At 33.6% G+C, this 22,102-nt stretch overlaps 2 protein-coding genes across 4 annotated transcripts; one reads left to right on the top strand and one right to left on the bottom strand.

Moving 5' to 3' along the window:
- Positions 1-797: 797 nt before the first annotated feature.
- LOC114740342 (putative methyltransferase At1g22800, mitochondrial) lies at positions 798-10,372 on the top strand. 3 transcript variants are annotated; one of them, XR_003739684.1, is made up of 12 exons: positions 798-944; positions 1,070-1,338; positions 1,451-1,531; positions 2,202-2,280; positions 3,809-3,950; positions 4,061-4,130; positions 4,363-4,427; positions 4,518-4,596; positions 5,732-5,819; positions 6,447-6,577; positions 7,832-7,896; positions 8,740-8,759. XR_003739684.1 is itself a non-coding variant. In XM_028928472.1 (12 exons), the coding sequence occupies exons 3-12, from the start codon at positions 1,472-1,474 to the stop codon at positions 10,082-10,084; spliced, it is 852 nt and encodes a 283-aa protein (XP_028784305.1). In that variant the 5' UTR covers positions 798-944; positions 1,070-1,338; positions 1,451-1,471; the 3' UTR covers positions 10,085-10,372. The 3 variants fall into 3 exon arrangements, 2 of the variants coding, with proteins under 2 accessions (XP_028784305.1, XP_028784306.1); XM_028928472.1 differs by lacking the exon at positions 6,447-6,577 and adding an exon at positions 9,971-10,372 and having other exon boundaries at positions 8,740-8,829; XM_028928473.1 differs by lacking the exon at positions 6,447-6,577 and adding an exon at positions 9,199-9,963 and having other exon boundaries at positions 8,740-8,829.
- An 842-nt stretch (positions 10,373-11,214) lies between these two features.
- On the bottom strand, positions 11,215-14,428 carry LOC114740335 (aldose 1-epimerase-like). Its single transcript, XM_028928465.1, has 5 exons — positions 14,263-14,428; positions 14,047-14,096; positions 12,892-13,015; positions 11,924-12,022; positions 11,215-11,837 (listed from the first exon to the last, which is right to left on the bottom strand). The coding sequence occupies exons 1-5, from the start codon at positions 14,426-14,428 to the stop codon at positions 11,215-11,217; spliced, it is 1,062 nt and encodes a 353-aa protein (XP_028784298.1).
- Between the last annotated feature and the right edge of the window lie 7,674 nt (positions 14,429-22,102).

Genomic DNA, 22,102 nt, shown 5'->3' with positions numbered 1-22,102 from the left:
AGGAAATTCCTTATCAGTAATTCACCTCTTCTCGGATCTTCAACCAAATAGACTTCACCAGCCAGCGATCCTAACATAAGTGCATTTTCAATGTCCATGGCTTCTAAAGGCAAGTCATGAAACTGGATCCAAAAAGGTGCTCGATCAAAATCCACCTCCTTATACAGCATAAAGTCCTGCCAAATTTGAATGTTCAACAAGACTCCCTGTATCGACCATGGTCTTCCTCGCAAGATTCTCAAATAATCTTCTTCCCTGCGGAAGTGAAAGATAAACGCCTGGTCATCCACCTCCACGATCTCTAAGTCCTCATTCCTCACAAGATTCCATCCCTTTCTAATCATCTGGATAGTAGTACCTCTGTTCAAGCGTTTTTCTGAAATCAATTTGCTAACTAAAGCACCTCCATACATCTTCCTCTGTTCTTTTCTCCTCCATTTCAGATTTGCCGTCAAACCTCCATTACTACTGCTTCCATCACCAGAATTCATCTTCGCTCCCGAACCTCCTTCTTCCGTATCTACTAAAGAAAGACTCACCACTACACCGTCGCAATGCACGAAGGTGTAACACACTCTTTTTACTCCGTCGCAGTGGGCAGCGGAGGTCGCACTCAAGGAGATCGGCCATAACCGCCGTAACTAACTCTCACAGGGAGAGAGAGAAAGCTCTCACGTGGAAGAGAAAAAAAATAATACGTATTTATTATAAATAATTAATTTAACCAAATTTAAAAAAAAAAAAAAATTTCCATTGTAGTGTGCTCGTACTACTCTGCCCGACTCCCCTCATATCGCAGGCGCACGCGCAGTGAGGACCGTTACTGGCTTCACTTCCTCCGCCCGCCGCTCTCTGTTGCTAGTCGCCGCCTTGTTGTCCCTCCTTCGGGCGAGACTCAGAGCGACGGAATTCTAGTCCTAGCCTTGATTCGTCGACAGAATCGAGTAGTGTTTCATTTCCTAATTAATGTTTTACTGTAAACTTTCTAGTAATTATATTCTTTCTTTTGACTCATAGGGATTTTTCCTTGGATAATAGTGGTTTTATGTTAATATTATTATGCATTTAGGATCACCAAAAGTAAATAAACAAAACGAAGAAATGAAATACACGAAACGCAGCAACAAAATCGATTGAGCATCAGCTTCTCCAAGCAGAGAGACAAGAAACGAAGCTGAAAATGGGAGCGTTGTCCTTCTTCGCAGAAATCCGTTGGTATGGAGAAGGACAAATGGCCCATTTAGTGCTTTCTCCTTCGCTCCATTCTGCTCGGACAATGGCGATGCGATTCAGAGTTCCAAGGCCAAGATCTTTGATCGGCAACTTAAGCGTAAACAGGTTTTTCTTTCAATAATTTGGATGCATACGTGCCTTAGACGTTTCGTGAAAAAATTGACGCACTATTCTAGAGCAGTTCTTAAAAATAGCTGTAATTGGTTCTCCTGTGTAGCGAGACAGAGCTGCATGGTTGATGCGCCCAAAGGATTCTTTGGTTGATACCGTCGCTGAAAATCTACTGGACCGCTTAGAGGTAGTTTCCATTTCCCTCCCTTAATTCATACGTGTTTACGGTTCGTTATGTTTTCCTTATGGGTTCTACCGCTTGTAGGCTCCCTCTAGCCGTTTTTGATTTAGTTGCCATTAACTTGGAAATAATTAGATATTGATAGATAAGTTTATGTCTTTCTTAAAAAAAATATTAATCTTAACATGATTGGAAATTTTGAATTTTTACCTGCATGCATTTTAAGCAAATGGATGAAGGCAAAGACGATTATTTTTAAATATTTGATATGGTATAGTTATCTTAAACACTAAGAATCTGAAGTGGAGTCATAATTAAGTCCTATAGAGTACGATGTTCCTGTTGTTTCTCTTTAAAAAAGCTTCGTACGTTGGAACATAGGCTTATTATTTTTTGGATTAATGAACGTTGTTTGGATTATCTTCCCAGTAAAAATTTCAGAACGACCTGTTAGTTTTTTATGGTTCTACTTTCATCCTGGTTTTCGATTCGAATTCCAACTTGTTGCGGTGGTCTAAAATTGTAATTCTATATTAATTGTTCCTTCCATTGCAGGTGGAAACATTATCTTGTATTGAAATTAGCATTTGTTGCCATGATACATTCATAATGGAATATGGTTTAAAAAAGTGATTCTTTTGGGCTTATGTAGGCTATTTTTTAATCTTGTCTTTAGGATTGTAAGAAGACTTTTCCCAGAGCATTGTGCTTGGGAGGTTCTCTTGAAGCTATCAGACGCGTGCTTCATGGCCATGGTGAGAACGAAGTTAAAACTTAGGCTACGTTTGTGTATGTTGTTATGGGAGAGAAAAATGGGGTATGCTTCTTAAAATATAATAACTTATTTTACTTCAATGCTTTAAAGAAAGAATTCATTTGATGTTGCTATTTATAAATTGATGTGATGAAAATGATTAACCACGTGAGGGTTTAGGTTCTTTCTCTCTCCTGATGCTGTGGCCGGATAAGATGTTGCTTTGCACAAGTAGAGCTATGCTGGCTAATAGGTGGCTTGCTTGTTTCAATAGTATAGCATTGTGGCTAATAGGTGGCTTGCTTGTTTCAATAGTATAGCATTGTGGTATTGTAGAGGATAGGAGGGAAAGAGAGGAAGAAGAGTCAGGAAAAATGGAGAGGAGGGGTAGAGAGAGAAGAGGAAACTGAACAGTACGCCTGAAAATTCATTAGAATGGTCAACAACCTAAGTACAGAGGTTAGGATTCTATTTATAGATGCCCTATCAGTTAACTAAAGACTACCTAAACTACCCTTAGGCGTTATTGAACTAATGAGCCATTATTAACCCCACATGGCTTATAGGATTAGTAACGACCCCCGGTCCCTTATCATCCATTCTTCTATGATTACATAACATATAGGCACCATGTTTCTAATTATCAATGTGATTTTACACGATGTTCAAGAGACTTAGCCCAAAATGCTGCTAATAAGAAACGAGGCTTGTAATTCAAAGAGCCAATCTGTGTTCACACTAAGGTGGTCTACAACAAAGGCTGCTTATTTCCTGAGGGGGTTGGAAAAGTACCGAAATAAAGAAAAATACTTGCATATGTTTTTCATTGATATGAAGAAAGGCTTATGATCAAGTGCTAAGAGAAGTGCTATGGAAAGCCTTGGAAAAGAAAGACGAATGTGTTGCTTATATTAGAGCTATAAATGACATGAATGAGGGGGTAAGAATCGGTGTGAGGCTACATGGAGGGGATTGGTCTCCATCAAGGGTCATCCTTCATTTCTTTACTTGTTTGACGTGGCATTAGATGTTTTAAATAAACACATTCAAAGGAAGTCCTTAAATGCATGTTATTTGCAGATATTATTAGTTCTAATTGAGGAGCTAGGAGAAGAGGTTGACTTTAAACTTGAGTTAAAGAGACAAGCTGTGGAATTGAAGATTTTTTGCTTGAGTAGGAGAAAGATGGAATATATGCATTTCAAATTTAAATGAAGACATGTTATAATGGTTTGGAGGTAAAAATTGGAGATTAGACCATACCACAAATTTTAAAGTTCAATTATTTGGGAGCGATATTTCAAAATGATGAAGTCGTATGCCTACATCTGTGCTTTTCTTATCTATTTAACTTGAGGGATACTGTTCAAGCATTTGTTGTTACTGTGACTAGTATTACTAGTCGTCCAAAGATTGATAAATGACTTGGCTCTGGAGCTGTTTCCCAGTAACTGGAAAGTCCATTGTTTGGTTCGGTTTCAAACTAATAATGGAGGGTTTATGGTACTATAATTGATTCAATAATGCAGGTTCCATTGAAAAGCTCATCATGATGGATGCATCTAGCGAAATGGTAGAACTTTGTAAAAAAGCTAAGGTAGCTTCACCCAATGATAATATTGAGACAACATTTGTAGTTGGTGATGAAGAATTTTTGCCTATCAAGGAGAGGTGCATGTGCAATCATCTTTAGTTGTAAACTGCTCATAAACTTAGGTTGGGCTTTAAATGTTTGTATTTATTAGTTTGGGCTTTAAATATTTGTATTTACTACTGTGCAGCTCCGTGGATTTGGTCATTAGTTGCTTGGGGCTACACTGGACTAATGATTTACCGGGAGCAATGATACAGGTATCCTCCTATATGTACTTGTCTTGACTTGACATGTTGACTGATTTGGCTTATATTTGAATTGATCTTTGTCTAATAGCCATACCACACTAGTGAGCTTTATGCTGAAGTTCATGTATATTATTACATTTTGCTGGTATTCAAACTATCATTCCCAGCAAAGTTGGATCATATTAAGTATCACAAAGATATATGATTATGTTGACTATGATGTGCATTTTATGTTTGGCAGTGTAAATTGGCTTTGAAACCTGATGGCCTTTTTTTAGCTGCTATACTTGGTGGAGAAACCCTTAAGTGACTACCTTACTCTTCATTCTGGAATTTCTTTGCACATTGCATTTAGCAACTTATGAGATAATTTTGCTTGATTCTACATGTCAACAGGGAGCTCAGAATAGCTTGCACAGTTGCACAAATGGAGCGTGAAGGAGGGATTAGTCCCCGAGTATCACCTTTGGCACAGGTATGTACTTTATTGCTAGAGTTTTTCACGCAAAAATAGTTGACAATGAATATCTCTTTTAATGAAATTGTGCGAACAATGTGAATTTTGCATAGAATGATAGTTATGTCTTTCCACTCAATTAGCAAATTGTCTAAAATCATACATACTTAACTACATTGGGCTTTCTTGCAAATATTTCCCCTTGGCAATGAATTTATATTCCAGTAAGGTACTCCCTCGGTCCTCAAATATGAGAAACAAACAACTGCGTTTCACAATACCAAGGAAAATTTGGTTTTGTTAGTTAAATGCTTTAAGTATGCCGTAATTTGTTATTTCTTTCCAAAAATGACCCCAGTAAAGTCATGAAATGGATTGAAACCATAATTAATTCATGATAAGTAAATAAAAGGGCAAATTGGGAAAGATGCATCAATTACACCATTAACTTCCTCCAGTTCTCTTATATTTGGGGCAAAATAAGAGTGATTAATCTCTTATAAATGGGATGGAGGGATTTTGGGCTTGTTTGGCATAGTTTTCAAAATCACTTGTGAGCACGTTTTACGTAAGCGGAGATGAAATTCCTCTCATATACTTACTTTGTGTTCTATAAATCACAATTGAAAAGTCATTTATAAGCTATTCCAAATGAGCCCTGTATTGTTGCCCCCTTTCCAAGTACATCTTTATGCCATTCACTTCGAAGTTCTACCCTTAGGCCTCATGATTGGAGGCCTTAGCAGCTGTCACAAGTGGCTTCACATTGCACGTAGGCCAGTAATACTTATGCTTTTCATTGAGGGAGACACAAGCTTTTAGGGTGACACGTTGATATGAGATCATAGCTGGGAAGGCAGTTAGAAGTGGTAACTGCTGAAAGTTGGAAGGGGATCTATTGTGGCCTTTTTAGGTGGGAAGTTCATCAGCCGCATTAGATGGGAAGTCAACTAAGTTGGCGGGCTTGTTTCATTATTTGTTGAGGATTATTAGTGTAACTTCTGATTACGGGACTAATGGGTTTAAGGTTTATGCACTCATTTTCCCTTTGCAAGTTTCTGTCTTCCTTTCTACATTTTCTTTTGTCATTTTTCCGGGTGTTATCAGAAATTTTCTAAATAGAAGACTGGAGCTGAATTGACCGTTTGATCAGGTACGGGATGCAGGGAATCTTTTGACGAGGGCAGGCTTCACTCTCCCAGGAGTTGATGTTGATGAGTATATAGTTAGATATCCAAGTGGTGAGTAATACTGTGGTTTGAATGTGTAATTGAAAGTGGTGAGTAATTACTCTGGTTTGAATGTGTAATTGAACTTTCAATGTTTATGACATAATAATAGTGTGATTTCCTAAAGATTCCACCATGTTTATGACTTAATTTCTCTTCCCATTTTTGCTATGTCACTGCTACCTGGAGTTGAAATTTTGAAAAGTTAGTCAAACTAAGTTTGATTTGCAGCAATAAGGCGCCTTATAGATTGCCCTCAATTCATCACAATAAGCCTTTTCTGGTTGCATTGCTGCAAGTTTTGTCAACTCATGAGCTGCTATTAGAAATCTTTACCAAGCGTCCCTTTCTAGTTCTTTATTACTTATATTTGTAACAAGTTTGGTAGATATGATTTATATGCTCTAGTTTTAGGTGGAATGGGAGCATCAAGTGTGAATAGTGGGATAAGCTATACCTGTGGTTCCACGTTGCTTGTTTATCTATTGTATAGTTGTTTTCTTATTACAAATCATATGCCCTTCTAGGAAAGGAAAGGATCATTAGCTTTGGCAGTTCAAGAGCTGTTGCCCCCCCCCCCCCTCTCTTTCAGAAAGGTTTTCTAGCAAACTAACTCTTTCTCTCAAAAATCCAATATAGGTCTTTATAAAACAAATCAAACAAGTCTAGTTCATCAGCCCTTCCCCCTCATGTCCAGCAAGTCTAGTTCCTGTTTCGAACCAAGCTTTGATACCATGTGGACTTGAATAGCTTGGACAGTGAGAGAAAAGGTATTCTATATTTCATCATGCATTCTGTACATTTGATTTGCACATATATGCAAATGTAGGACTCAACAAACAAGAGGGATATTAAGCTAAGAATCTGGAACATGATCTTCTACACTTGATATGTTATGAACAAATAAATTCCATATCCCATCAGTAATGTAATACTGAAAAATATGCCCCTGATAAACTCAATATTTTAACACTTTTACTATAGCCCAGCAGCCCCAGTTGGCCCTGCTATGGAAAATAAATAATTGATAGCCGTTGTTTGTGTTAGAATGTTATTAGCTTACTGGCCGTTGGGGGTAGTAGATATTTTAGAGTATAAATAAGCCCCTAGTCGTCCTATTGTATCCATTTGGCTATGGACAGATTAGTGAAGATCAGTGCAATTCAATTTCTCTTCCTCTCTTCTCTCTCGAATCCCTTTCTGTTTCTGTTTCTCTTTCCCTTTCTATCTCCTATCTTCTGTAAATAACACAACTGGCCCATCATAGACTTCCTTTATTTGAAACTTCGTAGCAGAGCCATTGGAAAACTACGTTCAAGGTTTTATGAACCTTGTGAAAAGGTGAAGAAATATAAACCGGTAATCTCCTATTTAGAGCAACCACAGTGAAAAATGGGGAAGTGAAGATATTAGTTAAATGAAAGAAATTATCCTGAGTGTGAAATGATTTTGGAAACTAACTGATGGTTAAGTTGCTATTTGGGAAAATCCCCAAAAAAATATCTCTTGAATTTCAAAATTCCAAATTAGCCTTGTTTACCACACTTAGATAGCAATTAACTACACTTAAAAAGCAAATGACAGCACCTTTTTGTATTAGTTTCTAATTTGGGATTTTGAAATTCAAGAGGGATTTTTTTTGGGGATTTTCCCTTGCTATTTCTAACTCTCCACCTTGAGCACATGGTCAAACTTATTGGTGCGGGTATTGATGAGCCAACTTTGGGATGGCTTATTGGTTATTTGAAGTGGAGTTACTTTAGTTTTTAAGGTATATTCGCAAGGGCCAAGAGCATGATTTTATGTCCCTTTGTCTCTGGTAAAGGGTGTGTCTAGGGGTAGAATATCATAAACCTGAAGTAATAAAGATCTCATTTGATATTTTGATTTAATCATCTTTGTGCCTCTTGAATGAGGCATATCACAATGTTAGTACTTTGTTCTCTCTTGATTGGTGTGGATACAAATTCCTTTCTGAATGTTGTTACTCAATCTATGGCCTGTGGTTTTTTTCTCTTGTGCAGCTCTTGAGCTTATAGAACATCTGCGTGCCATGGGTGAAACTAATGCTCTTCTTCAAAGGAACGCTGTAAACTTCTTTTCCCTTGTACCTTTACACACTAAGTGTTTAAGGCTCTATTTGGTCCAGCATATAAGCCTAGATAAGATAGTAGGCTAGCACAATCCAGACAAATATGGTATTTGGTGCATGTAAAGGATTTTATAGACTTGCATGGTTGGAACTATTTATATTATACCACGAGGTGTGGAAAGGGTTTTGACCACTTAAGCACAAGGTCTTGAGTTCCAGTTTGTGTAAATGTAGAAAATGCCTTTGGGAAAGCTACCCCCAATTGGGCCTAACAATGCTTGAATCTAACCTAATCAAATGGCCATGTAAAAGGCAAAAACTATTTGCATTATCCCCGTATAACACAATCCACCCAAGAGAAAAGGAGCAAGTCAGGATAAGAATTTTAGGAAAAGGTTTTTGGTAACAAAGATTTCTTATAATTATACAATTTTACCTTTCATTTATTATTGTGTTGACTTTGTTTTCAAGGGGTATAATGTATATTAAATAGGGATAAGGTTGAAAAGTCGTTAAATTTTAAATAAGAGTTAATGAAGTTTAAGATAATTCTTGGTCTATGTGAAATATATTGAAAGTGACTTTTAAATAAGATTAGAGGAGTATATATGTTCCATCATTATCTATACAAATGGTTCCACATTTACACAACAAAAACATGAGAGCATAAAACACTCATGTGGCAAATAGTTTGTATATTACTATTCTTAGCTGCTTATACTATTAGGTTCAATTTTATATGATGCACCAATTAGGGCATCGAGAATGCTTTCATCCAGTTTTCTACATTAGATGCTAGTGGGGAACATCTTGATTAAAAGGTTGCTCATAACGAAACAGATGCTAAAGAAGGACACAGCCTTGGCAACTGCAGCTATTTATGATTCAATGTTTGGTGCGGAAGATGGCTCAGTTCCTGCAACCTTCCAGGTAAGCAAAGACAAAATATTTTGACTCTGGAAAATTCTTGAGCTTCTCATATCTCCATGTATTCAGGTCGGAACTGTCTTCATAGTTTTTATAATATTTTTTGGTATTCATTCATATGATTTGACAATATGAACCCGTGTTTTTTGGGTCCAGTACCTTCACTTGTTAGCCTCGAATGGTTTAAATCTTCAGCCCTTTTCTGATTGAATTCTTACCACTTTTGAGAAAATATGGCTTGTGGTTTCACTTTGTGATGTGAATTGGGATGCAAAATGGTACCTTTATGGAGGTTGTGATTTTTTCCTCTATCGAAATAATTACAAATTTTTTAATCCACCCTTTTATATCCAAATTGTGTTGTAATGTCAGTTATGTTTCGTATGGCCCTTTTAGGAGGCTAAGGCCAAGTACGGTAGACCATTATTGACAAAGTCAAGGCTTTTCGCGGTTGTAAATTTTGATGCAAAATGATTCCTAATGAATTGGAAGTTGTGATTTTTCCCCTTTTATTTTTTCCCCTTTCATCGGTAAGCTTTGAGGAAGCGTCAAATTCCATTCACATTTTAGATCAAGGCATTGACCATGTAATTTTACATGGCAATGACTAAGTCGTTAGCCTTATAGTCTTTCGTTCTGAATTGTGCAAAAAGTAGAGTCCGGATTCCCCCTTATCAAAACCGGCAGGAAATAATTTCTTCTGGCAGCGACACTAAATCCCAAAAGAGTTGATGACAGCTGTGTTCCCAGAAAAAATTGTTAAAATATGAGTTGCAAGTGTTGATTTATCTGGTTACAAACGTGATAATCTCAGTTGCAAATCAGGCATGTAAGTCTTCTACGTCACTCTTCCACTGACTTGTAGCTGTCATTAAATTGAACTTTTGGGACCTAACCGTTATTCCCCGACTTTTTCACCTTTTTCATTTTAATATTTTGATGATGTGTCAAGATCCATTCTTTTTAATGTGCCATGACTAGGGCTACAGCATTGAAGTAGGTGTATAATTTCTTTGCTTCCCCCCCCCCCCCCCCGGGGCTATGGGAAGGACGTAGAAATTCTTCGCTTTCTTTTGTTGTGATTTGCCAGCAGAACATGGTTCGAGGATGCCTTGATGGTCACTAAGTTATGCTTTGTTATTAGGTTATGTACATGACTGGTTGGAGGGAACATCCTTCTCAGCAGAAGGCTAAAAGAAGAGGATCTGCTACAGTATCATTCCAGGACATTCAGGAACAATTTGGAAGCCAGGGTTAAATTGAGTTTTAGACCTCATATGGATATATAGTGAAATTTTGTTATTAATATCAAAATAAAAAGAATCGTACATTTATTTACTTTCTTGAACTGTGCCTCTTTGAAAATGCAACTTGGAAGAGGATGCTGTAGCCAAAGAGCCTTGGCTCTGATGGGGGAGGGCTAGGGTGGGTAAATCAAGAAGAGGATGCTGTAAAAGCCATTATGGCTTTTCTAATTTAAAACAAATAAATTTGTTTTCTTGCATTCTCATAAATTTTCGTTGAAGCACTTGAATGTTTAAAGGCAGCTCAACCCTTTCAATTCAAATACGTGTGTGTGTGTGTGTTTTTTTTTTTTTAAATGTCGAAGCATTTTTTAATACCATTAAGGTTATTATTAAATTAATACTATGTTTAAAAGCTTATCGTTAAAGATTCGTATGCCTGTTAATTTTATCTTTAAAAAATTTTTCATTAAATGAGTTTGGAAATTCTATTTAAATAGAAGCTCTTAATTTGTACAAAGAAAAAGGGTAGCATTGCATTTGCTCTCAAGTTTGAGTACATACGAATTCCGTAAGTTTAAATTCTTTCTTACTTCTTCCGAGGAATAATTTCAACTTTTCATTTGAAGATCCATTTCCCTGTTCTTGCTGTGTATTAGATTGCTTCGGCCCCACCAGTGCTCTTTTAATTTTCTTTTTCTATAACGAGAAGAATATAAAGAAAAAGGAGGCATTTTTAAGAATCATACAAATATGCAATATTATAATTTATTGAGATTTTTTTTTTTGTGAATAAAAATTTAGATGAGTTAGTCCTAAGGGTTCATTAGAGTCAGGTCATGCTTATAGACTTAAAGAGCACTTATAGGGATATTTATAGATTGTCAGTTCTTTGTATTGGCTATAGAATTTGAACTTATAATTTTGTAGGTTATGAGCTGATTTTTTTTTACTAACTAAATCAATTCTTGTTGGCAGCTTGTTGAGATGTCTACCCCTTTTTTTAATTTTCTTTTCTTTTGAAAAAAAAGAAGAGGGGTCAATTTTCAAGAATCATACAGTATCATAATTTATTGAGACCTTTTATATACGAGTTAGCATAATTTGATGCTTCTTCAGGTATAAAAGGATACAATGTATCATTTTACTGTGCAGTGAACCTATAAACCATGAAGTGCTTATATGTCTCTCCAGGATTCACAATCTGAGATGGAAAATTTGGGTGATTGACTGAATCTGGAAAACCTTGTGTCTCCAAGCAAAGAGCAGCATACTGATGATAGGTGACACCATTTTTGCCTTTCACATCCTTCAACATGTTGCTTGTATAGAATTGAACACCAGGTTGATTTGACCATAGCTCCATCTTCCTCCCAGAAACTGAGTCCTTCACAACAGCAACCTTATTGAAGTGATTTGAAACAGTGTTCTTGTCCACCACATAGTTTATGTCATAGCCATCAGGAAGGCCATGAATCTGACTTCCAATTTCCTTTGGCTCAAGGAAGTCATATGGGGTTCCCTTCACCGGCTTGAGCTCACCGGTCGGGATGAGTTCACCGTTCGTCGGTGTGATTTGTGAGGCGAAAAGTTGGATGCTATGTGTGAGAATGTCTCCACTGTCATGGCCTCTCAGGTTCCAGTAACTGTGCTGAGCTAAATTCACTGGTGTGGCTTTGTCAACAGCCTTGGCTTCCATCTTCACTATCAATTTGTTAGTTTCATAAAACATGTATGTCACAGCAACCTCAAGTTTGCCTGGAAAACCTGAAAAATTTTGCAAGAAATATATGATAAGAGTACTTATAGATGTTTGAATATTTTCTGTCATAAGCCAAGAAATTGAATTGTACCTTGTTCTTGGTCGGAACTAACATAGGTGAACGTGATATGACTGTCCATTTTGTAGGAAGCTACATTCCATACAACATCACCGAAACCCTTGAACCCGCCTGATATGAACAATTATAAACAATGAAGAAATTAATTATTCAATTATCATCATTAGGCGAAAAGAGTTGATTATATGTATGGTATGAGTATAGCATGTAGAAAAACAAGTTATATTTTGGTTATGATTATGGTTAAAGTTCAATGGTAAATATAAGCCTAATGGTATGAAAATTCCTCCATAAGTGGAAAATCATGAATTTGATGATCTGTCTGTAATCTCAGGCTCACCGATATATTGCAATTATAGTTGCTTGTGCTTTTAATATATGTATAACGATGAAATTGCTAATACTACCGCCGACTTTTAATATAAAATCTGATTGGTTAATTTGGAGAGATTAGGGACATTAGTTGAATTACTACTTCCAGTTCTTAATATAAGAGCTAGTTGACTAATTTGAGTAGATTAAGAAAATTAGCTAAGTTAGTTGTTTGTAATAAATATGTGTAGTTTTTCCTAAAATATTTTTGCTAATCAAGTGGATTGGCTATAACTACTATTATTACAAGGATTATATTGACAAAAAATAGATAAATATAAGAGACAAAATAAATTAGGATCTTATATTTAGGATCAAAATAAAAGTCAAATAAGCTCTTATATTAAGAACTGGAAGTAGTGGTTATTTGTAATAAATAGATATTGTTTTTTCTAAAATAGCCTTGCCAATAATGTGTATTACTTAAAACTACCATTTGAAAGAACATTTAACATGTGTAACTGACTACTTTAAAAAAATAGATAAATATGACAGACAAAGTGAATTGAGGTTTCATATTTAGAATCAAATTGGATATCAAAATAACTCATATATTAATTAATGACGGGAGGTAATATATGCATATACGTATGGATGTATGAATGTACCGTGAAGTGTGTTCTTTCCATCATTGGCAGGCAACTGGTAGGTTTTGCCATCTAAAGTGAAGTGAGCTCCTCCAATTCTGTTAGCCACACGTCCAACTAGGGCACCAAAATATACTGTATCATTCTGCAACATTTCAAAATAATTTCTTTAAATGCCAATTTTTTATTTAAATTGAAATAATTGGCATCTTATCTTTATTATAAAGTACTCCTCCGGTCCTAATTATAAGACCCAATTGACTTATTTGAGGAGATTAAGGAAGTAAGTTAAGTTAGTTATTTATAATAAATAAGTGTTGTCATTCCTAAAATATCCTTGCTAATTAAGTATATTGGCTAAAACTATCATTATTAGAAGGATTATCTTGGAAAAAAATGCATAAATATAAGAGACAAAATGGATTGGGGTCTTATAATTAGGACCAAATAAAAAGTCAAATGGGGTCTTATAATAAGGACCGGAGGAGTAACATTTATATGCGTAGCCTATTCTTTAACGTTTTGTCAAGGTTAAAATGGAGAGGTCCGTGCTAGAAGATGAAAGGAGTGGTTGTGGAAGAGTCATCCATGAAAATGAAAACAAATGGATGTGGTTATAATTGCAAGCTCATGATGAAAGGCTTTAGAAAATTTTTTCTTCTTTCTGATTGTATGGAAGCTATTAAACTGTAGAGACCATAACACTGCTGAACTTCTAGAGACATTGTGGATGAAGCTGTTATTAATTCATTGAGATTGGCAGGTCCTGTTAGGTCATATGCTAAGGGAAGAGAACTCTCCTGCTGACAAGTTAGTTAAATTGTTTTATAAGACGAATCACATTTTTATATCATTGATCACCCTTTTTTAAATAAAGTGGGAATTGATGAAGGAATCGTTTTTGTTGTATTTGTATATGTTCTGTTTTTGAGCAAATGAATTTCAATTTATACTATAAAAAAAAATCAGCAAACGCTGTGCACAAATTTAACGAAAAACCATCATCTTTCAAAATCTCAATTTATATCCCAAAATGTTCAAAGAAACTTCCATGCATGCATTAACCAATTTATGAATGTGATATTTTCTTACCATGTTATGAATATAATATTTAAATATTATGATTTTTGTATCAAAAACCCAAAAAAAAATCAAATTTTTTGGTTTGTCTCATACCTTGTAAGTCTCAACTGAATCATAGCCCAGAACAACATCGGCCAAATTTCCTGGACAAACAAACACGATAAAAACCATTTTAAGGATGCAATAACAACAAACATTATTCTATTAAATAAAATCAGCTACAAAGAACATAAGATAATGGCAAAGAATAACAATAAAAAAGAATTTCTATCATAAAAAATGAGCGAAAAAGAAGAAAAAGAGACAAACCATTTTTATCTGGGACAAGTAAAGACATGATAGTAGCACCATAGTTTGTTAATTTGATCTGAAATTGTCCTCTTTTTAGCTCATAAATGCCTATGTTGGAATTTTCTGCATGAGAAAGAACCAGGATGCCCAGAAGAATGCAGAAAGCCAACGACAAGTTGGACATCATGAAACAAAGAAGGGACGATATTTCGATCAATCTGAGGTATTAGGTTCACTGCAAAAAAATGAAGCCTGAAACGTGTGTATATATAGAGAGAGAGTTTTGAAGATAAACATAGGTAGGCTATTTTCAAATTAAGGATTTGGGTTATACGGTTTTAGAAGCAAACCAATTCTTGCCTCAATTTGACTGGAATATTTCAGTTTGTGGATAGGGCTATAATTAGGCTCTTATCTAATCTAATTGCGTTTGTGCTTAGTATGATTGCACGCCTTTTTCTTAGAATTTTTCCTTTTTCCCCCTAATTAATTTTGTTGATTACTTTCACTTATAATCAAATTACAACTTTTATCAGCAAAGCCGGTATAGTTGGTATATGGCTAAATGCCTTCAACATGATGCTTTGGGCTCAAGCTAGGGTGTGTGCATGAAAAACATTTTGTTAGAAGAGGCAAAACACACTTTGGTGATCTCTACCCTCAGAAGAATTAGTCTCTAGCTATCGGCCTGGGAATATTGCCTTATTTTTAATTACCAAGAAAAAATTATACCTTTTTCATTTTTAATTACCTTTTGTAGTAAAATTATAGTGGTTTGTTTATGTATCCACACCTAAAGAAAAGGAAATTTGTTTGAAAGAAGAGAATACATGTAAGTTTACACTTCCTTTGATCCTAATTACAAGGTATTTCCAGCCATTTCATCAGAATAAAAGAAAAATAGTCAAGTCAATAAATTTGTAGTTAATACCCTACTTGATAACTTACATATATAGTTCCTCGTATATCAAATATAAGTAATCTCTATCTAATTTGGTCGTACCAATAAAAGTATCTAAGAAGCATTAAGTTTATCATAAAATTTAACTAATTTTTCATATTATTTTAAACTAAACTCAAACATTATATTAGTTTTTATTCTGTCACGCTACATGTATTAAATATGATCAAATACGAAAATTATATAATATTCTTTAAAATTACCAACTATCTTATAAAAGAACTAAAAATACATTTTAGAAAACGTTCTTTATATAATAGAGACTAAAGGGAGGGTGTGCTTGTGTGTGTGTGTGTGTGTGTAAATGGATGATAATTGGATTTTTGTGCCAACGCTAATCATAATGATAATTCATGCATATGAATTGATTATTACGATAAGAATGTGATTAAAATTCATTTATGGCAGAGTGTACCCGATCAGAGATTGATTATTACCTTTTTTATTTTGGCCAACCATTCATTTCAAATCTTTGGATATTTAGAACAACGCCACGTAAAGAAAATCATACATGGTTTTGTCATCGACAAAAAATCACATGTTTTTGTTTGGCCAAACTATAAACAACATATATTGATAATTTAATTAAGTTTTATTTCACGTGTGTGTGTGTCTATATATATATATATATATATATATATCAACCAGTATATTTATCATTGGCATCTTAAGAAATTTCATAGTCATTTTTCTCAGCATACTAAGGTGAAAAACTCCTCCGATCCTTAATGTACTGGTGAGAGATATTTAATTAATTTGTGTAGTTTAAAAAATTAAATAAATTATCTTATTCTAATAAATATGGTGTGATCTACTTAAAATATTTCGATGTAACATTATATATATATATATATATATCAATTTATAAGTGAAATAAATTTATTTTTTGAAAATAATAAAGATGAGAGATAAATTAGATTAAGATCTTATATTTAAGATCAGTATTAATTTTCTAACTATCTTATATATTTAGGACTCAATAAGCAATACATTCCTCCCCAAAAATTCCCATAAGAAAAAAAATTCTGGATGAATTTCTTTCAGAATAAGTGACTAAATCTTTGACGTAAGTGTATAATTTTGTCTTTATTATTTTTATTGTATAAATTATTATTTTCCTGAAAAATGCATATATTAAATTGAGTTAGAATTGAAAAACTAATTAAATTTTAAAATAGAATTAATGATTAATGTTTTTCTTTATTTCAGCGAAACATGATATGACAATAATTTGATAAAGGCTCATGTTATAATATCTTACTCCCTCCGTTTCTTTTTATTCAAAACATTTGACAAAATCACGTCAATCAGAAAGTTAATTAAAATTGATTAGAAACAATAAATATGTAAAAACTATAATATTTTTCTCAAAAATACCTTTATTCATATACGGAGAGTACAAGAGAGAACAACGTAACATTCCTGTCTCGTTTTCTTGCAAGAATGGTGTGTACATTGTTAAATCAGGCTATCAATTTGCAAAAAATGAAGAGGAAGAGATAGCTTCAGTGAGACCTGGAAGTTCTTGTAATGTTCCTACAGAACTCTGGAATTGTATTTGGAAGCTGCAAATTCCTCCCAAAATAAAGCATTTCATGTGGAGGCTTCTGAATGGAGCCATTGCAACCAAGGAGGCTCTATTTAAGAGAGAGTGTGCAAGGGATATGATCTGTCCGATAAGTCAAAACGATAATAAAACCATTGAACATCTTGTTTTGCTGTGTCCGTGGGCTAAAAAGTGCTGGTTTGGTTGCTCATTATCTCTGAATATTAACAGCGACTAGGTACTTTGTTTCAAAAGACGGCTAGAACAATTGTTCCTGCATAATAAGAATATTGAAGTCATGGATCAATCTCTTATTGCAACTTTACGTTGGGGCATTTGGAAAGCAAGGTGTGAATTTGTTTTCCAAGAGGTTCAAATAGATCCAATGAAGGTAATCTCATCGGCATCTTTACTAGCATATGTGGTGTGTGCTTCTAAAAGCAATGAAATTGTTCAAGGAAAGAGGCGTGGTGCTAGTCACATGTTCAGGGAAAGGGAGTTAACTTGGAAAGTGCCTATAATTGGTTCCCTAAAAGTAAACTTTGATGGTGCTTTCAGTAAAAATCCTGCTTGCTTTGGAATCCAGCTTATTTGCAGAGATCATAATGGCTTCTCTCTTGGAAATATGTGCGACAAAACAATAACTTTTTCTCCCTTTCATTCGGAATGTTTGGCTCTGAGAGATGCTATACTCTATGGTGTATCAGTTCGGTAGTTCTAATATTACCTTGGAGATACTAATGGGTTAGGTCTAGCAGAAGAAGTTAGTTTCTCGTAACGTGGTGAGCTAATATTTGAATTCGATAGAGATGTCCACATTTAATCCTCAACATTGTCTCGATTGTCTCTAACAGGAAGATATCTATGCCTTAAGAAGAAGAAAAAATTCTTGGAGTTGGACACAGATTGTCAAGATCTTTTCAAGGCTGCAGTCAATAATTCTTCTGCAGCTACAGGATGGCAGTGTACAACTATATTTGCTGACTTTCTTGGTTTATTGAAGGTAAGGCCTCGTATTCATCTCATTTTGGTCTCAAGAGGTGGTAATAGTACTGCAGATTACCTTGCAACTTGTGCAAAGAATGGGATGGCTTCAAATGAAACGCGTGTTTAAGCATCATCTCATTTTAAACAGCTTTTGAATAATGATACTATTAATTCAGTGAAAGTTCAGTCCTGCGTATGAAATTTGAATGTTTCAGGCCGTACAAGAGTAGGTTAGGTTAAGTCCCCGTTGTTGGCCTTTTTTATGTCTTGCAGACTGTGCTTTCATTAGTAAAATGTTTCTTCAGTCAGAAAAAAGGAAAATTATTAGAATAAAGAAGATTAAGAGAAAGAATGTGTGGTGGGAAGAGAGTTTGAGTAAAGAAGGAAATAATACTTACAGTTCGTATGGTAATGAATGCATTGATATGAAAATGAATAATTAAATAAGGTAAAACAAGAAATTAATAAAGAAAACTTGAAACATCCTCTATATATAAAAAGGACCGTATAAAAATGTTAATATTAAATCAAGATATTATCACAACTCAAGTTCCTAAAGTTAGTGCTTATTTTCCTTTATTCCAGCACTATTGCTTTTTCAAAAAATTCTTGATTAGATATTAACCTTCTTATCAATTTTTAGTTGTACGTCATACGCGAGAGGGGCACACAATGAATAGATTGGACCAGACCAGAGTTTAACCTAAAGTTTGGTCTTATTTTTTGTCAGATTAGATTTGGCAGTCCGTGATTTAGTTTAATTCAATAGTGACCTGAGATTGACATAAATTGGATTTGGTCCACCAAACTATCTAAACTAGTTTAGGACCTTCATTTTCTTTTAGAAACAAATTCTTTATAGGAAGCAAGATTTCGTACCAATAAACACAATTAAGAGAATAAAAAAACCTATAATCATATAAAAATCATCCCAAAACATTAAGACTTAATCATAAATCAATAATAATTTCTAACAATATTAAATAACAATAAAAAGCAACATTCTAAATTGCAAAGTATTTTTTTTAAAAAAAAATCACCTATACCAAAATAAACTAGTCTAAGTGGTCTAAATACTTGGGTCTCAAACCAAGTTCAACCTAACCAACTAGTTTGATATACTTTTATCACATTATTTATGACTTGACTGAATTGAACCAGATCGTCGGTTTTTTTTTTTCACACCCCTATCACATTCCCTTTAAATTTTAGTATGTTTGTTTGTTGTCCCCCCTCCCCCCTTATTGGTGTTTGTATCATGTTCTGTTTTTGGTGATTAATAAAATCCAATTTTCTTTGGGGGAAAAAAAATTTGCGGTGTGTATAAAATGATTAAAATCCAACCATGACAGAAATGGTTCGGCCTAAATGGGTTGGCCCATATAACTCATTATATGGTCCTGCCGAAACATCCGTCTTCATTTGGTCCCTCTTAGGGTGTGTTTGGAAGCACCCCAAACCATGGTTTTGGAACCCAAACCATGGTTTGGGAAAAATGTTAGCCAAACACCCTTAAAAAAATCAAAACCATGGTTTGGGTTCAAAACCATGGTTTTGGAAAAAGCAGAAATTTTTTACTTTTGGAGAAAAAAGGAAGAGTGTGAGAGCTTATAAGATATGTATTTTGTTATTTTTTTTTATAAACATATTTTTTATAAACATATTTAATCTTATATCTTATAAATATATATACATATTAATTATTTATTAATTATATTATCTTATATATTATTAATATATGTTAATAAAAAATATATTATTAACAATTTTATTCCTTCAAATTAAAATATATCATAAAATATATTTTTTCTATAATTATCATATTAATTTATGCCAATTTGTATATATAAAAAGTACTTCTAATAACAACTATCCAAACACTCACACTTCTCAAAATCTCATCTTTCCAAAATTTATTTTTTTTCAGAATCTATTCTCCAGAAGCTATTTTCCAAACCATGGTTTGGTTTCATCCAAACACACCCTTAATGTCCTCACCAAGCTATTAAAGATTCAAAATATTATTGCCATTTTTTTTTTCGATGAGGATTATTGCCATTTTCAAAGCTCCATTTATGATGTTTTGAAGGAATGTCCAAGTTTTCTTGTTTTTTTTTCAAATGTATCAACATATCCCGGATGGCGTTCTTTGAGCAATAAGGGTTTATATTGATATCTCTTTGTGGTCACCATATTTATTTGTTACCATTATGTTACTTACACTCGGGTTTTTTCGGCAGAGTCAATTTAATACTTTAATTATTTTTTTTTAAAATATAATAAATAAGACATAAGATTTTTTTTAATATTGATTTTTAAAAATAAAATAAAGATAAATTGAAACACTATTCTATTCCAAACCTCTTTATATCAAGCAAGTTAGTGTTCTTTAAATTAAATACAATTACTGCTTTTGAAACTTAAATATAATTAATAACAATAAATTATACTTTGCGTACATTAAATTTTTTAAATTTTCAATATGTTATTTTTTAATATAAAAAAGTTTACATGAGTTGGGATTACCGGGATCAAGATATGATTTCTAAGTTAAAGAACCCTTACAGATGTATGTAAAATATTAAATGGTTAGTTTGGGATTATTATTCACTACTTCTAATAAAAAAATATGCCAAGATAATACAATGTAGCATTTATAATTATATTTTATTAAACAATTTTTTCCAATTTTATTGAATATTTTATAAAGTATAAAAAATAACTTGAATAAAATAAGGAAAAGTTATACATATAAAAGTACCTTCATTCATTCAGGCTTAACTTGTGGATTCATCACAGTCTCGAAATATGCATGCTAGGTACAACACTATCCTAAAATTATAGACACTAATTGAAACTAAATACAGGATAATCACCATTACATATCTAAATTTAATCTTGATTCCATAGCAAGGGAAAGAGAAAGGGAGAGTGGGAAAGGGAAACAGAATGAGGGTCGGCAAGAGAAACATGGAAGAGAGAACATATGCATCTATCAAATCTAATATCAAAATACTTCCATTCTCTTCCATCCAAAATAAAAAAACAAGAATTATTAAAATATCTTCCCTCTTCTCCAACCAAGCAAAGCCATGCATTACTTTTTTCACCTCCATTGAACTAAACACCTTTAAATAATTATGAAAACAATTGTGAACTTAATTAAACATTCATCAATCATAAATTAAGTGACCATGTTAAATGTGTGTGAACAAGGGTAAGTTACATTGAAGTTGGATCATATGCATAAGTTAGTTAGTTAGATGTCCCAATTACACCATTAACTAATTATGAATAATCAAGTACCTCTGATACTAATCAATATCAGGCATCCATTAATTAGTATTAGTAACTTCTAATAACATTATATTCATCTCTAGATCCAAAGACTTTTAATTGTCTTTATTTTGAATCTAGTATTTGGAGAAAAATGATGTAAAGAAATCATGGAAGTTAAGTTATTGTAATACATAGTTTATGTCCTACACGCCTACTTGCTTCTTTTCTTTTTAAATTTGAAGGGTATCATGTTATATTATAGCACTCAGGAGTTTTGAAGTAATACTAACTATTCCTACTTATTTTTTGGCAAATAATATTTTGTCTTTATACTTTTAGCAGCATTTGAGAAGTACATATAGATTATAGTGTCTTTTAAATTTATTGTTAATCTTAGTATGCTAACAATAATAGTTGATAACTCTAGATAATTATTAAAGTATCAAATAACTTTTATGAATTGTCATTATTATTTTCAGTCATACAAGTTTGGGAGAGGGGAAACTTAAAAATGTGGGATGGATTAGGACTTGTGGTTTCCTATCAAATTATTTTTCAATCAAGAGATTTTCTTTTACTTTATGATAGGTCTCAAATGATAGGTGATCTTTTGAATAAGTATTATTTTTTTCCACCATCTAATTTTGGAAAGGTGGTTGTTGGAGAGTTGAAAGTGTTAAAAAATATTAGTCTTTCAGATATTGCATTTGCATAGGAAATATTTAATTAACCAAATTAAAAATTAAAAATTTCTCATATGATGAATTTTTCAATTTATTATTTTATCAATAGTTGGCAAGTTTTGGATGATCAAGATGAGATTCTTTTAATTGAACCTGTGTCATTCTTTAACTACTTTTCTTTGTTTCATCCTGATAACCAAACCATCTTTAAATTTGGGAGAAGTCTCACCACCCTCCATAAGGTATGCAATCTACTAATTGATTTCTTCTATAGCCCTATGTTAATATCCTTTTTTTGGCTTTAATCTTGTTACTGCATGATATCAGCATGAGTTGAACAATTTATAGTTTTGCAAGAAATGGATGTGGATATGTTACAATTCGTTCCTCTCTTCAAAAGAG

This window comes from Neltuma alba, unplaced genomic scaffold, assembly GCF_004799145.2.
Source record: "Neltuma alba isolate B1F8T4 unplaced genomic scaffold, ASM479914v2 tig00003123_pilon, whole genome shotgun sequence".
NCBI lineage: Eukaryota > Viridiplantae > Streptophyta > Magnoliopsida > Fabales > Fabaceae > Neltuma > Neltuma alba.
The sequence above is the reverse complement of the archived record's forward strand: the minus strand, read 5'-3'. Positions and strand labels throughout refer to the sequence as shown.

Excerpts from the sequence above, each read along its gene's own strand:
- LOC114740342 (XM_028928472.1), top strand. The coding sequence starts at position 1,472 with ATGCGCCCAAAGGATTCTTTGGTTGATACCGTCGCTGAAAATCTACTG. Across the intron at positions 4,428-4,517 it reads CTTGGTGGAGAAACCCTTAA|GGAGCTCAGAATAGCTTGCA; the intron begins GTGACTACCTTA and ends ACATGTCAACAG. Across the intron at positions 4,597-5,731 it reads GAGTATCACCTTTGGCACAG|GTACGGGATGCAGGGAATCT; the intron begins GTATGTACTTTA and ends CCGTTTGATCAG.
- LOC114740335 (XM_028928465.1), bottom strand. The coding sequence starts at position 14,428 with ATGTCCAACTTGTCGTTGGCTTTCTGCATTCTTCTGGGCATCCTGGTT. Across the intron at positions 14,097-14,262 it reads ACTTGTCCCAGATAAAAATG|GAAATTTGGCCGATGTTGTT; the intron begins GTTTGTCTCTTT and ends TTGTTTGTCCAG. Across the intron at positions 11,838-11,923 it reads TAGTTCCGACCAAGAACAAG|GTTTTCCAGGCAAACTTGAG; the intron begins GTACAATTCAAT and ends AAAATTTTTCAG.